The sequence below is a fragment of the Nomia melanderi genome, chromosome 3 (genome assembly GCF_051020985.1).
Source record: "Nomia melanderi isolate GNS246 chromosome 3, iyNomMela1, whole genome shotgun sequence".
NCBI lineage: Eukaryota > Metazoa > Arthropoda > Insecta > Hymenoptera > Halictidae > Nomia > Nomia melanderi.
Window position 1 is genome coordinate 835,191 of NC_135001.1, and position 17,540 is coordinate 852,730.

General features: G+C 37.1%; 1 protein-coding gene and 1 long non-coding RNA gene across 2 annotated transcripts in view; one reads left to right on the forward strand and one right to left on the reverse strand.

Moving 5' to 3' along the window:
* The first annotated feature begins 18 nt into the window (after positions 1 to 18).
* Positions 19 to 17,540, forward strand: part of LOC116431818 (virus-induced RNA 1) — a 66,649-nt gene continuing 49,127 nt past the window's right edge. The window contains exon 1 of the mRNA XM_031987728.2: positions 19 to 259. Coding sequence (XP_031843588.1) covers positions 196 to 259 — 64 coding nt within the window. The 5' untranslated portion in view covers positions 19 to 195. The remainder of the gene's footprint in view (positions 260 to 17,540) is intronic.
* Positions 3,622 to 5,029, reverse strand: LOC116431820 (uncharacterized). Its single transcript, XR_004236008.2, has 3 exons — positions 4,849 to 5,029; positions 4,621 to 4,728; positions 3,622 to 4,404 (listed from the first exon to the last, which is right to left on the reverse strand). It is a non-coding gene; the product is annotated as an uncharacterized LOC116431820 (long non-coding RNA).

Sequence of the window (17,540 nt, forward strand, 5' to 3'; positions counted from 1 at the left end):
GGCACGAGACAAAAGTCGCAGCGCAAAGTGTCAGCGAGTTTCAGTGAGCTGGTTCTGTGAGTGACCTTGATCCCCTCGCGTGTTCTGTGACAGTCCCGTTCACAGAGCCCTAAACCCGCCAGTAGTAATCGAGTCTCCGTCAAAGAAACTTTACCGAGCGAGTCTCTCGAACTGTACAAGCAATCTCAGGACAGAATGAAGGTCCTCGGTGTTCTGCTCGCCGCGGCGTGCTTCGTCGCGTGCGCACACAGCTTCCCCGGTGAGTATCCGGATTTTTACAAGTGTTCCTGTGCCACGATTCGTATACCAAGTGCGCGTGTGGAACGACGAATTGCGGGATAGAATGCGTTATAATAACCGTTACAACCGTTAAACGGTCGATCATTATCGTCTCGCCGGATACCCCACGACGTTGACTCGAATGTACCTTGAATAATTATTTTAATTATCCAGTGACTACCTCTTAATGCGAAGGATAAGATAGTTAAAGGGTTTATGGTAGTCGATGGATCCCTTCGAAATTGACAACGTCATTCGTGTTTTCGCGTGACAGCTGAATAAGCTGGGCGAGAGGAGCATGCGTACAGGGTATATGCGCGGGCAACGAAATCTATAGATTGGGGTGCTTGCAGAATGATGTCCGTTAAACGTGTCCGGGACGTTTGATTCGAATTAGGAATTTCTTTATTCTGAAATGTTAAGATGAGGGAAATGTTTTGAGATACGTGTGACATTGTATGCAAAAAAGGTTGCACAATGCGGTCTAAATATAACGGACGAAATGAACCGGTTCGATGGTATGACTCATCACAACAGTCATGTTAGTTTTTGAATTGCAAAACAAACGTTGTGAGTGAGGCTCCTTGGGAACAGCGAGGTGATTGCGTTGACATCGTTTATTCAGGCCGAGTCGAAATATTTTCGTCTGGAACTTGGAGCTTCTGGAATAAATATGAAAAGTATTTTAGGAAAGATAAACGATGTTCAATGTACGTGTACTGGGGTATATGTGATGGTGCCTGTTTAACCCCTTCGTTAGAATGGACGAGGTATTTTGGTTTTATGATATTGAAGAAACAATACGGATGAGATATCTCGTTTTTATTATTGATATCGAGTGCTTTATTTGGAAATTTGATATAAGTAATGGATATTTAACACTGGGACTACTGTAACAGTAAAAATGGCTACTTTTGATTTCTTTGTTTCGCCATTATTCGTTCTTCAAAGTATCGAATATTCGAAATGATCTTGAGAATAAATATTTTCACCTGAATATTGTAATGAATGGCTGGTGAAACTGAGAATAATTTATTGTTGCCATTTTTATAGGGATTACATATTAATCGTATTAAATGTTCGGTGATTCTAGCGTTAATGGACAGTTAAAATGGCTACTGTCGATTCTTTTGTTTCGCCATTATTCATTCTTCAAAGCATTGAATATTCGAAATAATTTTGAAAATAAATAGTTTCACTTGAATATTGTAATGAATGTCTGAAGAAACCGAAAATAATCTATTGTTACAATTTTTATAGGAATTACATATTCGTATTAAATGCTCAGTAATTCTACTATTAAAGATGATAAATACAATATACTCCATATTGTACACAATTAAAATTTCTATTTTTACACAATTAGTCTAGTAAGTGAAAAGAAGTACAAACACCATAGAAAAATCGCAAAATATTTCTATTGCGACAGAATATCTCATCCCTGGTAGCGAAAGAGTTAAGGAAGATTGCTTTTATTTTCCGATTTTCCCTGAGTCTTGTTTATTAATCTCTCTCGCTATACGCGGTTATACTAAAAATACATATATTTGTAAACGGACTTAACTGTTCCTGTACCGGGCATTTTCGTGCCAGAACGAAGTCATCTTACCATAAAACTTCGCAAATCAGGAGATGCTGGCTCGCCGCTGTTTTATGCAGTTTTATGCGGAAAGTTGTATACGAGACGGTCGTACCCGCAAGTACTCTGCCGTTGTCTGCGTTAAGTAAACGGGAAAATTGCCAATTGGCATATGTCTGCTTTATTTCCACTGCGGTATAATTCATGTGCTCGTTTTAATACGGCGGCGTATAAATTAGAGTTGTTGGTTAGCCTTCTTGAAGTGATATTAAGTTATGCTAGGCGGTACGCAATTAATACATTGTTCATGGTATAAAAAAATATTCCGCTTGCAATATCAAATCGTACTTATTATGGCTTAAGTCCATTTTTCAAGAAAACAAGGTGAATCCTTATAATACTTACAATTCTACGTAATCTCTTTATTCTTTAATAGTTCGTTAACACTAGAACTACCGAATGGCTCAAAATGACACATTGTTGAATGATTGTTTTACAAGTACTGAAAAGACAGCAGATACTTCTTTGCAAAATTACTGAAGAAATTGACTTAGTAACAGGAAAATTGAATCATAACTCAATTGAAATCTCAATAGATGTAGTCTTAGAGTCCTTATAGAAAAATTTGAAAACTTCAATTTAACTGCTCGTTAGTTCTAGTGTTAATCTTTTTCAAGTGGATTTAAGCCACTTTCAAAATAAACGGTTTACATATCTTGTTTAATGGAAACAGAAACAGAAGGGAAGTCAAACATGGAAAAACTGATTAATTGTGCAATGTAAGAATTGATATAAAGTTAAATGAACGGCAAAAAACGTAGAATTTTAACCCTTTGCACTTGAGAGGCGATTCCCAGTCGCCAGATGATTTGATACAGAAAAATTATAAACTTTGGTATTCACCATTAATCTTTGTATATTGCATCAATACGTGAAGTATTGAAAGAAAGTAGCTTTTCTCCACAATTTGTAATTTGTTGATAAATGAATTTTAAACAATCTTGTCTACATCTAATTGGAAAGCATCGAATATTTCAAGTGAACAACTTTGGAATGCAAAGGGTCATTTGGTACCATTACAATACAAATGTTGGTACCATTTTGATGAAACAAATGATTCGTTTGTACATTCCTCAGTTGTGTCTAAACCGTCTCTTGTTGAATGGTCGAATGCTTACATTCTTACGTTTGTTCAAGTTGTTCGTCAGATGCAACGGTGTCCATTCCGCGCAATAAGTGCAACGCATGCAAAACGATTTTACGAATATCATTTTTCCGCCGCGTGACGCGTTGAAAGTCGTTCGATTGAAGCAGAGAGGAGGGGAAGGAACGAGGAGAACGATGCTTCTCGAAGAATCTCGGGCTTTACATTCAGCGTGAAATTCACTTGGACCGTGGACTTGACTAATTAGTACCGGCGTCGTTTTTGTAAGCCGAAAGAGCAAGAGCACTCGTTTAATTACTGCTGTTTCATTCCACTGATAATCGTCCCGACGAATTCCCCCTTGGAACTCTAGTTTATTCTGTCTATAATTTCGATCGTAATTTTAGGTCAGCGAAATCAAAGCAAAATCAATGCATTGGCTACTGATTATACAGTTGTCTTTTTTAAAAAACGAATTGTATCTCATGCTGTGACATCATCGTTTGGAGTAAATATTATCTATGTACTCTGTCGATTAAAATTAACTTGTTATTGTTGTTGTTAAACGAGTGAGAATCTGAACAAGATGAAGTAATAACGACATGATTAATTGGTTAGAATGTGTCACAAAGTTTGTTGCATAAGATGTGAAAGAGTTTCTTGCTGAACAAGAATATACATTGCAAAAAGAAATGAATGTGATCTTTACAGGCTATAACTATAGTACTAACTTTGTTATGAATTTCATAATCCGTAGTATGATTGAATGATTGATGGTAGAATGTGTTGTGGGAAAGTTAACAAGGGAATATGAACAAAAACCATTGAAAGAACTGTATGAATTATTACCTGAACATTTCCTTGATGTCATTGGCTAGAGAGAAAGTATTTCTAAGTATTAAGGTGAACATTTATTTTTCATTCAGAAGTATATACTTATAACTTAAATATACTATTAACTTGTCAGTTTGCAAGTAAGTAGATACTTTTCCTGTTTTCCCCCGTGATTTTCTTCACACTAAAATGATCCACTCATGATTTCTTCATTTTGCAATTATTGAACAGGTAACAGATGTTTCTCAGAGAAATCATTCATGAAAGTGATACAATACACAAACTGAATTGCAAATCAATTAAAGTCTCATCAGATGCACCTTTCAAATTTCTATAAAGAAATTTCAAAAAGTCAACTCAACTGCTCCGTAATTACTAATGACATTTCGCGTACACTTTTCCAGAAAATTACACAATACAAACGCGACGGAAACTCTCATCTATTCATTAATCTCGAAAAGCATTGCGAAAATATCAATTGTCCTGTCCTTTTGTCACAGAGTGTACTCTTTTCCTTTATCCGCGTATTCAGAGATAATTGAACCTTTCGTTTACCAAAGCGATTCCCCTGCAAGATAAGCAAAGAAAATTATTACCATTGTACAATACATTGTTCGGAATTCCTTCTAAACTATATATTCAAATAAATATTCCAAAATATATGATTACACACGTGAACCCTATATCAAACGCAACATACGAAACGCAGAGATGCATTGTTACAATCGTTGTTATTATTATGGTAGCATATAACCTGTTTGAAAGTATCGAAATGTGTGTCTACCTGGTTAGTCACTTTAGTCTGCAAATAGCTAGTGTTATCGTAAATGTTCTGCATCCGGTGTGTATTCAAAGATACCCACAGACCGTGTCGCCCTATAGTCCGTTTGACCTTTTAAAGATACACATATTACACGTATGTAACTGTTGCCATGTTTATTATGCGATCCCCCGATGATATAGCGCGGACGGAAGTGTCACGAGAACTTATCGGCGTGTTACGGGAACTTACCTCGGATTCCTGACAATTACACCATTTCTCTTAATACCGGACACTTACAAGTTCCTGATGTATGCATCCTCGTAGCTACAACGCAATTACCGGGAAAATGCGCGCGATGCTTATGCTCGCCGACAAGATAGTCGCGATTGCACGTGAATCTATGTACCTAACGCTCGCAACGTTACGTCAATCAACGCTCGTTTGGAATTAAACGATTCAATTGATAGTCGACGCTGGAATAGATTATAGATGCAGCTTAATCTATCTTTTCCTCGCGTTCAAAAATTGCCTTCGTTTTCAAGCGATGCAATGCGATGTTGCATTCATTGTTTGGGTCTGTTGATGTTCGAAGTGATTTGGACTGCTATGGGGATGATTTGGTAATATGGAGTTTGAATTTTCTTTGGACTATTGGGCTGAGGAAGTCTTTGCAAGTGGAGTTTTATTTTCCGTGTTGGTGTGTGTTTTGAATGGATTCACAATGTAGGTTTTGCAGAGCAAATTCACCCTTTTGCAAATCAAGTGTTTCTATATGTATATTTTGTTTTAAAAAAGCATCAAATGTTAACTCTTACAGTCAGATTTAATTATGAAAGATTTTGCACGAGATAACCATTTAATTGTGATTTAAAAAATACATGCTATATTTTATCTACCTGTACCTAGTAGTTCTAACGGTAAACAACATGTGATAATGATCTTCGATATTTACACAAATAACAAGAGACACAATATTACCAAATTCAATGAACTAGAAATTTTGAACGAAATTAATTATTATAACATTCAACAGTGACTTTAGTCACGTGACGAGTGTAGCTCGCCATTGTGTGTTATGCATGAAAATCCAATGACGTGCTATACTCGTCATTTTGCCGGAAGGGGTTAATTAGTCAGTAAGGAATAATAGGAAATGTTGATCGCGCTGTTAGTAAGGAATAATACGAAAATTTGATCTTGCTGAAATGTCGACATTCGCCTGTAAAAAGTTAAAAATCAAAGAATTGTTATATTTCTTGAATATCTTTAAACCGAAATAACCGACAATCGATCTCTTTCAGTTTTCTATTCTTGACCTACTATTGCTCTATATCGCAACAAATAAATTATGTAAACGGTTGTATTATTATCTCAAATCGTATTCATTTTTTCCTATAGTATCGCATAAATATTTAACTGTATCAATTTAATTGAATAATCATTCAAATACACTCGTCTATCTCGGAATACGAACTATTCTCCGATACTACCGGCATCTTCGTACTACTTACTGGCATCATGATTTTCTAATTTCTCTATTATTCATTTACATTTCAATTATGATTGAAACGAAAAATCTGAATATGAAAAATATCATATACTAAAGAATGAAAATCACGCATAATTTTCTTTTCAACAGAAATCAACGCCGAGAGATCGTAAATGTACACAAACGTCCGCAGTTTATTTATCAGAATTTCAATCATGCGCGTGTACGGGAATTAGTTTGCTTAACGAAATCTCTAGCCAGAGTTTAATTATGTCATGAATAGGATACGTGACTAATTACTTCCGTCGCCGTTCGATCATTAATTAGTTTATCCAGCGCGTCGAGCCTCTGTCCGTCGGTATTGCTTTTCTTTTTATGCAGCGCGAACGGGTAGATGGGCGGAGGAGCCTTTACTTTTTCCTCTATCCGCGCGCACATACGTATTTACGCATCCGTTGCGAGCATAAATGGATGTTTGCGCTTCCCCGCGCGGTTTCGTGTCACGCTCAGTTGCCCCGTTCCATTGTAGACGTGCCTTTACCCGCTATCTACCAACTTAATAACCTTCTGCGATGAAATTACATAGAACAACACGAATACGGCTGGGCAAGTGTTTGCTCCGTTGATCTGGATTCCAGCGTTTAACCCTTTAAGGACGAATGTCGGCGTTTTAGAGACACGAAACTTTCATATTTGAGATACAAAGTTACCGACGTTGTGATTAAGTTACTCAAATAATAGAAGATTAACACTAAACCTACCAGACGAGGCAAAATCACCCATCACTGATTTTTTGTTTTTGCTGTTATTCAAAATATAACAGATGTTGCTCTGAGAAATTATCGAAGAAATTCATTCAGTAATACGCAAACTGAATGATAAATCGATTAAAGTATCGATAGATGCACCCTTGAAATTACTGCAGAGGAATTTCAAGAAGTCAATTTAACTGCTCGGTAGGTTTAGGGTTGATGCAATGATGATCGCTTAAATTTCACTATTTCGGGCCCAATAGTGGAATTTAACCGAGCAGAGAAACAGGAGGGAGCTATATGCTTCCAGGAATTGACTTGAGTACAGCTTAACAAAGACAGGGAATCTCAAAGTGACGCTGAACGCGTCACATGTAAACATGCAATGAAGAAAATTTCGATTGCAATCATTTTATCCTTACCTTCTCAATTGTGGTGCCAGAGATTGTCGCGATTAAAATGAGTCCAAACACAATGGGAATCCGAGTAGTTTTAGCGACTTAATGTAATTAACGAAATTAAAGGCTCGTTTCCATTAATCGATGAAACGACTGAGAAGGTAAGTCTCTAGTTAAATCATTTTTCCTTGTTATTTCAAGCGTGGGATGAAATACAAAAGTTTCTATCAGAAACGTCTATTAATATTATCTTTCCTAAATATTATCGTTATTTAACTTTTATCTTGAATCTCTAAAATAATGTTATATTTCTTCTAGACTTTTTAAACTGTTAAAAACTTACACGTACCGCAGATTTAATGGAAATTAAACAATTCACTCTGGGTAAATATTAAAGCTGAGAACAGCTTTTAATCGCGTAATTATTGGCCTTCATTGTTGGCTTGATTCTCCCCCCACACGCGTTTCAAACAATCTACAAGTACTCCCGTAATAATACGTGATTGATTAACTTGATGCGATTTATTAAGAGAATAATTTTAAATTATGAGACATTATCGTGTTTGACCTGATTTTCGCCACAGAAATCACGGTAATTCTTTAGCGATAGCTCAACGGAAAGTACTTTTTTTTCAACGGAAATAACGACGTGTAGGGTAAATACGTAGAACGATGCCTCCCCGAAGTTCTGAAAACCGAGAGTTGTTCAGAGGAATCGTATTCGATCGATTCCTAAAAACAGAGAGGATTTGAAATTCGAGATTTCCGAGACAGCCTCACAATATTTTCTACACAAATATCAAATATTTAGGAATTCCGACGATACGGGTTAAAATGTGTGAATTGGACGGTGCTTAACACAATCGTAACTCTCATTGTTTAACAGACGACTTGTTTAATCATTGAACCAAAGCGACTCTCGGCTTGTTGACATTATTGAAAACTTCAGACTTTAAACTCGAAACGTTCCTTTCCACTTTTACAATATTTCTTTCATTTTCGTTCGCAACAAATTTGTTAGTTATCGTTTCTAAAATTATCATAATATACCAACATATTCGTAGAACTATTTCCAGCTGAAAGAATTTATGTAACAAATGTTGGAAAGAAACAAATCATGTATAAATTAATTCTTTACGTAATAGCTTATTGTTATATAATGGAAATTCAGGAAATCGGACAGATATAAAAACTGTTGCATTATTTAATTTAATAATTCCTATATTACTATAACGCAAATGATAATGCAACACGTAGTACATGCAAATATATTCCATTCCAAGAACTCTTTATCAAAACATCGTCATCTGGCGTAAGTTATATATAGATACTCGATAATGAAGTTGTGCAAGCAATAAGTAAGTGGGACCTGTAACGAAGTCATGCTTCTAGCGTGAAACGTACGACGTTTTTCTTATTCGCGCAGATACAACGAACTCTAAATTTATGATCCGTTAACAACCGTTTGCACACAAACTTCCAAATGTCTATATTTACGAGCAATGCAGATGGTAAGTCATGAACAGACATTAGCTAATTCCTGGGATTGTATAGCATGCGCACTTGATCAAACTTGAAGCGCGATTATATCGAAAATTGCAGCCTGTGAACAAATGTTATATTTTCTGCTTAGCTTTTGTATAGAAACATTTTTAGTTCCTCAGTTGTACTACAAGTTGAAAACACCATGTACTTAAGTATAACACATAACTATCTAAACGAATACTTTATAAAATAATTAATTTGACAATTAAATTTAATTAATTCTATTTAAATTATTTCAGCGATAAAAATTAATCGAAATCGAAATAATTATTTACATTTTATTTCAATTAATTTAACAAATACTCTCCCTTGGTCAGGCTCTAGGATCTCTTTCGACCGAAATTGAGATTAATTTTTGTTATGATTTTTTAAGGGGTGAATCAAGATTAAGGGTTGATTATCGCCAAAATATTATGAAAATTTACTGAGTTCTTAACGATCGAAATCTGCCAATAGCGACGTATGAGCTAGATTTCTGTCTCTGTCTCTCGTAGAGTACATCAGTGTCCTCACGTGTGGATACTGACCTTCCTTACACGTCCACTATTGGCGGATCGCCATAGTTTGATGAAATTTATAATCGTTAACAGGTTGACTCCTATGATGATCACCGATGACTCAAGCTTCCAAATTGCTTGAAAGCTATTGCAACAAGAAGATCGATGTTAACCAAAAATATTTAGGAACAGAAGTGACTAGACAATAGAGTAACGTATAAACTGCGACACCAAATCGTCAATAATTATTTATGGTATCGTTTATTCTTGCTATGAAAGAATAAGCAATACTATACGAAATTTTCGTTACCTTTAACTTTCATCTTACTTTCACCAAAATAACTATTACATATGGTCAAAGACCCTATAGAATGGAACTCATAATTTTGTATTTTTGATTCTCAAATTCATCATGTTTGTTTATGAGGATTTTTCTAATTTTAATTAGTGAACGTATAAAACTCTTTTCTTCTAATATTTGCAATTTACCGGGTGTAGACTTTTGTGATTGACTGTAACTTGACATACTTACTACACGAACATCCTTTCAGAATCGCGCGTTCGTTATCATTTGTCTTATTTGAAGTGAGCAAGATTTACCTTTCGTTTGCCAAGCTATCAAGATCAAATCTCTGTGCAAATAAAACGCAATAATAGACCTTAAACACTTGTGAATCATCTGCGATGTTTCTTCGCGAGCATTAAGGAGATGTCAATATTTAGCTACAGATTGCGAAATCACGTAGGGTTAAGCGACCGGTGTTCTTTTAGAAAAATGTTACATGGCGTAAGGTTATATTATCGGTATTCAGGGAAAAAATTTCGAATGACGTAGAACTACGTTACCGGTCACGAATATGTTAACATACACTTATCCGGTGTCAACCGCTATGCACGCAAACGTAATCGTCAACAGTGCTACGTTACTTGTATTAAGCGCTGCTTATGAGAAGAGCCTCGGAAGATGAGTCTTTCGCTGTGTGTGTTACTCATAGTTCTGATTACATGTATCCATACCGACGAGTAGGAAGTTAGTATCGAAAATGAAATAAGAAACGATGAAAGCCAACAAGTAGACCCGTAGAGTTTGGTTAGGTCCTTTCTCACGAACAACATGAAGTACTGAAGAGTCCTGGAACACCACAAGAGCAAGATGAATCTTTTGCTAAGTCCTTTGCTGATAGTTTCGATTAACTATGTGTAATCGCACAAATGACAGCATCGAAAATGAAATAAGAAACGATGCAAGTTGATCAATTAGACCTCCTTCTAGAGCTCTTCTCGCGAACAACATGGAGATCTGAACGTTCCTCACAAGAAAATCTCCGAGACACCATAGAGACAAGACGAATCTTCCGCTAAGTACTTAGTTTATACCCTCAGTCAATTACCCACAATCACACCAACGAACATCATCAAAAATAAACCAACAAAACCTGAAAGCTAACCAATTAGATCTGCATTAATTGCAGTGCTCTTCTCGTGAACGTTCCTCGCAAGAAGATCCCTGGGACACCTCAAAGACAAGACGAACCTTCCACTAAGTACTTAGCTCATATCCTCAATCAATTACCCACAATCACACCAACGAACATCAAAAGTAAACCAACAAAACCTGAAAGCTAACGAATTAGACCCACATTTTTCCAGAGCATCTCGCAAACAACACGAAGTACTGAACGTTCTTCACAAGATCCCCGGAACACCATAGAAACAAGACGAACCTTCCTCTAAGTATTCAGCTCATATCCAAAAGAAACTGAAAGCTAACCAATGACACCATCATCTTGCCGTCCAAGCCACGCAGATTTCTCCATCGTACCTACATCTCGGTCCACATCGGAAGGGTTAGGTGCGCATCATTGTCGATCCCAGCAGCAGTTCCCCTTCCGCTGCAAAATGTTTTCACGTGCACGTATATTTGCACTCGTCGGACATGATGCGCGCAAATAAACGGTTACGCCGGCTTGCGGTATTCGGCGGGGCACGTGTGTATATGTGCCGCGCGTATTGTCCCGGTGCGGTGCCGTTCCGTTCCACGTTCCGCCTAACCTCCCCCTTACCCGGCCCCTCGCCCCGTTCGCCATAGTCGGCCGTGTACGTGCACTATATCCGTACACGAAGCGCAGCCCACGGATTATGGCGAACTCGTATTATTTTCCTGTCGCGAACAGCCTGGCCGAGCCGTTGACGTAGTGGCGGCGGTTCGGCTCGCCTTGAGTGGCAGTGGCAGCGCACAATATGCGGCCATTAGGTATGCCGGCCGCGTCGCCGCGTCGCCGCGGCACTACCGCCTTCGAGTAATTTAAATGAAAAAAGGGGGTACACCTCCGGGCACTTTTCCTGCCCGCCATACTTTTTCCTCCTACCGGCGTGTCTGTGCGCGCGTGTGTATGCGAGATGATCATCGCATCCGTTTGTCGTCCTTTGGGTCAAATCTATAACGTTCTCTCGCCATCTCTCTCTGGCACTCACCCTATGTTTCCCTCTCGTTCCCTCTCTAGCCCCCTCTGTTGCACTCGAAGAGGGGTCAGTTTAGCAGCGCGATGATCAGCCGTGTTATCAACGATTTACTTTATGATTATGGGAACTCTCGAGACACACGATAGCCGTCACTGTCACCGCAGCCTGGGAGCGATAAGATACTCAACATCGTTTAGATAGCTTAGCCTGTCAACCGTGTAACCGTTGCGCCCGCTTTATTTTATACTCATTACCGGCCCGCGTAACTTTATAAGCTTGGGTAGCGTCTCGTAAAGCGTACTGGAAATAAAGATTTCAGGGAAGTTTACCGGCGCACGTGTATCAGCGCTTTGGAGGCCGGCGCCGCACCGCGCGGCTGGTCGCGGCGTTTATTCCGTGAACGATTAAGCTTGTTGGAATGGAGAGAAGGAGGGTTGATCGGAATTAGGAGCACTGGGTTTAGGAATGTACGGGGTGAGTCGCATTGTCGGTGGGAACTGACGTGGATTCGTTGTTTTCTATGGTTTGCGACTGTTTCTTAGAATTGTTTTGTTTGATAAGTTGAGTGGAAGCTACACTTGTTAGAACTCGCATGCAGTCGAGACGGTTTGTTTAACGCTGAAATTATTGAGCAGTTAATACTAGATTCACGGACATTTATTGTACAGTTTATTTTATTGTTCCCGGAAAGATTGATGTTCGTCCGTTTAGATCTAGGAGATTAAATGTTCAAAAATGCATTATTAGGAACCATAATCACATAATTGAATCAATCAAAATCGACCCAAGCATTTACCAAATAATGTTTATAAAATTCAATATGAGTCAAATTGGCTCGTTCCGTAAATCTAACGTTAAACAGCATTTTTGAGAAAACTTCAGTTGATTTACAGTTCAGTTTGCTATAAATTAATTTCTTTAATAATTCCTCAGAGAAATATCTGTTATCCTTTTAGTAATAGCAAAAAGATATCAGGAATGCGTCATTTTGATCTATCCAGTAGTGTTAATTAAGCAGAAAGTAAAGAGTCAAGGTTCTTTGTAATAATTGTTCCAGTTCGTTTGATAAATCACCAAGAAAATTAGTGTCTAAGTTTGTGTAAAACATAGTGTCACCGATTTTGGGTGACGTGACAGTCAAACTGCTAATCCTTCGCACTCCTACGTCGAATGCGAGTCGGTATCATTTATTCAAGCGTTAAAATGAATAGAATAAGAGTCCTACAGTGCAGAATAAGATTTCGCTTGGTTCTCCGTCGAGTAAAATGATGCTCGACATCTTGAGTCTGCACGAAGCTCCGTTGTTTACGAGATATGAATGCATTCTATGCCACTCCGTCGTCGAAGGTTTCTTTATATCTTTGTTCGTTTATTTGTCTTCGTTGAAAACGAATTCTATCGGTGGAGAACGAAGGATAATAAGAAGAATGACAAGTGTCCTTGAAGAATAACTTAATGATTTGTTGTTCGTCTGCTACTGGATCCATTACTCTTTCCCCTATCTTACGGAAGAAATTAATTGAAACACGGGGTGAAATGCTTCTGACACTTCGACGTCAGTGGAAGTAGCAGGGTTTCTGTTTGTTATCGTCCAGTTCGAAGTTGTCGTTGCAATCATCGACCGGAATCACTTGGAACTGATGTTCTAGACAGTTGTTCATACAGGGCGCTCATCTTTGGGAACTGTTGGAACGGTGCGTTCGAATGTTCTCTTCAACTATGTAAACCTATGAAACCAATTAACAATTACATTTCTTCACCTGTTAACTATCAAGTGTTTCACATCCTACAGATAATCAACTTCTTCGTTTAGACTTAAAAATTCATCGAAATTCTCATGGGATTCAACGTGTTAAACACTCCGGCTGAAAACCTTTGAACATACTGAACGATTTATTTCTAAACAAAATATGTACAAAAATGGTGTTGATTTTTTTACAGTATCCTCTTATGTAAGATGTCCTTTATATTTCATAGCAATAGAAAGTATTGAAAGCTTTTTGCGTAAGAAAATTTTCAAAATTGATCTGACCGAACTTTTGAACGCCATTGTGTATAAAAATGTCGGTAAACCTAGTGTTAAATAAATCCACTAGACAATCGTCAATTTTTAAAATGAAAATGGTTTACAGAGTTCAACGCACGATGAACAGTCGAATTTTTAATGTAATTTTACGGAACGAGCGAAGACAATATTCTGTACTCAACGAAACACGAGACACTTACATCCGGGGAATAGTAGGTGCTCGTGTCCCAGATAAGTTGCGATGTATTGCTAGAAAGGCTGTGTTAGGATTGAACTTTTGTTCCGCCTTCGAACTACGAACGTGCAACTTGCATTTAAGTCGATGTTAGCAGGGCACTGCACGTTTTTGAAAATCGATAAATATCCATGCGCCGGGAAACAAGGGGAGACGTACAGTTACCCTTTCACAGCGCAAGAAAAACTATCGATAAGACCAGATCGACGATACTTTTTCCTTTTAATATCAGACTATTGTTTCTTTGATTGTCCTATCTTTTAATTTGTGTTAGTGTTTTCAATTGAAGAGTATCTTTTTCGATAACACTATTTTTAATTTACATTACTACTCTTAATTGAAGACTATTGTTTTCAATTGTACTATTTTTTAAATTTATATTAATATTCTTAATTAAAGACTATTGTTTTCAATTGTACTGTTTTCTTAATTTGTATTACTAATTGAACTTATAGCTGTATTACTAATTGAAGACTATTTTTTTCAATTATGCCATTTTTTAATTTATAGTACTACTCTTAATTGAAGACTACTATATTTTCTTTCAATTAAAACATCCATAAGATCGTATCATTTGCAAAATCGTTTAGCTTTTTTTTTAATCTAAAGTATTTGATTTGATATGGTCCATACAGTTTCCGATTTTACTATTCCACTCCTAAAATAAATCTTTTCCAACATTCATATGTACCGTTGAAAAAGATTTATTTTACAATTGGTCTGGTAAAATCGGAAATTTTACTGAAAACGTGTACTATAATATTTTTTCAGAGAAAACATTTATATCTACTCTTTAATAATAATAGTCTTCCCGTGATTAGAAATAGAAAAACTAAAAAATTATAAAAATTATAAATAACTTTGCATATACTGTTTCCGCATGATTTTCTGTATCGGAGCAATTGAATGATACTATTACCCTGACACCTGTGTACATCAGTTCTAAGTGCATCATTGAATGAAGCTAAAATTCGTTTATATTGTAAATTTCGCAAATAAATACATTAAAATCGTAAATTTATACACCTCATGGAGGTGCAGATGATCGAAAAATCAACTCCGCCGCTAAATCGATACACGATTGCAAATGAATTTAGCAAGATCTCGATGCAACCGGTACCGGTGCATTAATTATTACTACTCCGCGTACGTTTATGCAAATTAAAGTGCCGTTGCTTTGGTTTATGAAGAATGGAGTTAATCAGGAGTCCGCTTCCTGTATCAATGATTTCAATGCTGCGATTCGATAGAAAAACATCGTTGAATTTCATTGTACGGCAGACTCCGTTGCATTTCCTGCATTTATGTTTCATATGCATACACAATAATCTACAATCTGATTCTTACTTAATGCCGAGTATCTCGAAATGTCAGGCGATTACGTGCTCTCGTAACAGACGGATAGTTCTCCACATTTGTTTCAGAGGAATACGTATTCACAGAAAAAGTTGCTAACCGATTCTTTATAACGCTTGCACAGAACTATGTTTCGAGAGATTTATTCGTTTTGTTTAAGAATCTGAATTTTAATTGCAAACAGTTTCTTCCTATCCAACATGAAATATCCGGAAAAACAGAGCTGATTAAGAACAAACTAGGGAAACAGTTAAGGTGCAAAGGATTAAATGAATATTATTATTACCACTACTACTATTACTAATATTATTATTGTTGTTGTTGTTATTGCTATTGTTGTTGTTGTTGTTGTTATTATTATCCTTATTACTACTATTGATGTAATGCAATTGTTTCGTTAGCAGTTTAGCTAGGTGCGACACACCGTTCGTGCATCCGTTGCGTACGAGTTGTTCAGTTCTGCATATCAGTTAGCAGTTGAACAGCAATCAAAGCGGACTCACGAGATCACATATAATAAATTCAGTGCAGCATGTGTTACGTAAAAGCTCTACGTAACCATCTGCTATGATAATATTGAATCCTTTGTGTGTACACATGTGTCATTGCTTAAAATGCACAGGATATACTTTGATATATTAAGTATCTATTGTGTCGATGCAAAAGTTCGAACAGTTTTAGTTTTTAGATTTAATCTACTAGCCCAACTGTTCACTGGCTACACCGAAATTCAGTAAGAACAAAAGTGTCCCTTATATATGCTATAGTAGTTTCAAAACAGATGTTATTTCTTTCGAAAGAATTCTTTTGTTAATCACGTAAATTATCAACCCAATATTTGAGTCGCTCGGAAGCTAATACGGTTAAGTCAATCTTTTGATATTTTCTGATTTCTGAAATTTTTAATGCAATAAATAATGTTCCTCTTAGTTATTAAAGCATTTACTTCTTTCATCGTTTTTTCTAGGTCAGAAAGCCCTTTTTTTTCTTCTGAATATATTGCATAATAATTTCAGAAGCCAAGACATTAATCTTCTCAATTTTTCTCTTCTGCACTTAACCGCGTCCGTTTCTGAGCGATTCATTTATGTTATAAAGCATTTACCACGTCAAGACTCCAATTCGTTACGCGATAAATCTGACGTAATAATTAGAAACGCATCTCGTTCGACATAATATTGCGCCTCGCGAGGCGCGGAGCGCGATTGCGCTTCAAGTGAGAAATACCTGAATTCGCTATCTTGAAAATACGCCGTAAACTAGGTTATAATGCGATATTAAACGTCCGTGAAGAGTGGGACGTCACGTATTTCACGGGAAAGGGAGAGAGGCTGAATAGTATCTTTAAAGCGTTATTCCTCTCCCGCCCTAACAAGATCTTAATAAGGCGTGAAAACTTTCAGCGTAACGTAATTTCTCGAGACTTTTCACGCAGAACGTCTCATATTAACGCTTCGCTTCCAGCCAGACGGGACAAGGTTACACTTACGTGTTCGTGATAATGACCGGTTGCACGGGTGTATAACAGAATCGACAAATAAAAGGACGGCTGGCTAATTTGACGGGTTCTGCGAGTCGCCCGTAAAAATGGCCGCTCGGACGTGAAACGTTTAACACGTTGACCGTCACGGAACGAACCTGAATGATGTTACGAATATTCGGAACGTGCTTCAGTTTTTCAGACGAATTAACCTCTTGAGTTTGTTATAATTAACACTAGATTTACGGAACCCGTCAATTTATACATATATTGAATTGTTTAAACATTATTTAGTAACCGTTTAAGTCGACTTCGATTTGTACAATTATATGAATACATTACAAATACAATTTTGAAGCTACAACATTCCTGATTTATATAAATAAGCACAGAGTTTTGCTCTTAAGCACAGTGGTACGTTTCATAATAATCTAACGAACGATCGAATTCGATGGTAGTCTGGAAATCACTTGGAAAACTGATACGTTTTGACGGCGTTAATGGATATATGGACGCGCGAAAGGAAATTTATAGGCGGGAAGCGACAGTAATAAAAGATTAAGAGGTCAAGCGTGTTTTATTTTATTTTAGTTATTCAATTAAAAAGTATTGAGATACCGTTGATACCCGGTGTACACGCGGGAAAGGTGAAAGACTATCCGGATCAACGTGCAGCACAATCGGTATTTCGATTCTATAC